This window comes from Urocitellus parryii, chromosome 6 (assembly GCF_045843805.1).
Source record: "Urocitellus parryii isolate mUroPar1 chromosome 6, mUroPar1.hap1, whole genome shotgun sequence".
NCBI lineage: Eukaryota > Metazoa > Chordata > Mammalia > Rodentia > Sciuridae > Urocitellus > Urocitellus parryii.
Genome location: NC_135536.1, coordinates 79,711,250 through 79,712,351, shown reverse-complemented (window position 1 = coordinate 79,712,351; position 1,102 = coordinate 79,711,250). Strand labels below are relative to the sequence as shown.

The 1,102-nt window shown below is 41.3% G+C and overlaps 1 protein-coding gene across 1 annotated transcript; it reads left to right on the top strand.

Moving 5' to 3' along the window:
- Positions 1-599, top strand: Rnase11 (ribonuclease A family member 11 (inactive)). The gene is given in 2 exon segments (XM_026411990.2): positions 1-52; positions 55-599. Coding segments are annotated over 2 exon segments (597 nt in total).
- Positions 600-1,102: the final 503 nt, after the last annotated feature.

Here is a 1,102-nt window from a genome sequence, read left to right as displayed (position 1 = left end):
ATGGAGACCTTCTCTCTGCTGCTGCTTGGTCTGGGGTTGGTTCTTGCAGGAACTTAGAAAGCATAACGGAGATCATTAAAGAAGAATTTTCAGAGGAAGAGGTGCAATATGACATGGTAAAAAGTGGCCAAGAGAAACAGACCATTGAGGTATTAGTAAACTTGACCCTATTAGATAAAAGTACCAACTTCAGCATGTCCAAAGATGTTTTTCCTTCCTCACCACTGACATTCAGAAAGTTATGTTACAGTGTTCCCAAGGGAAACAGGCCAGGTAATGACAAAGAGAGTTACAATAATATGACCGACTGGAGAAAAGTTTTAGAAGCTAATGGATCATGCAAAATGAGCAATATTTTCATTCATGGCTCCATGGAAGTGATCCACGGGGTCCACAAGGCCCCCAGCTACACATGTGGACAGAGTCCTGGCATGAGCTGCTGTGAGAGCACAGAACTGGAGAACACTATGTGCCAGCTCACTCCACCCAAACAACACCACCGGTGCCAATACCACAGTGTTACTTCATTGAAGAAGATGTTGATAGTGCTGACAGGTCATTCTCTGATGAGCTGGTTAGTTAGTGGCTCTAAATTGTAAATCTGACAAGGCTTTGGGACTAGGGTCCATGTAAAGGACATATTTGTGCTCATTATTGTTTCTTTCCTTCTGTTATTCACATCTACCCCTTAACAATATAGGAAACTCGATTGTTGATACTATCTGGATCAGTGAAAAGTCCAAAACTGGATAATGAAATTTAATTTATAACTGACCCTGGAGTTAAAATTCTGTCTCTCACATACACATATACTCCCTACCCCACCCCTCTACACATACATATGCTCTTTCTTTGAACCAAACAGAATTCTGTTCTAGCTCAGCTATAAAGCCAAAAACCAGTCTTCCCCAATTAGGCAATTTAAGGAGAGAGCTCTGAAACAATATGGGTAATTAGAAGTTAATTGTATTGCCAATGAGACTGTTCAGAAAAATTAGTGAACGATTATGGGAAATATTATTGCCCCTCAAAGAAGTGTGTGCATTGATGTGTGCAGAGAGGTGAGCACCCACCTCATAACCCTGGATTGCCTATCCTCCAA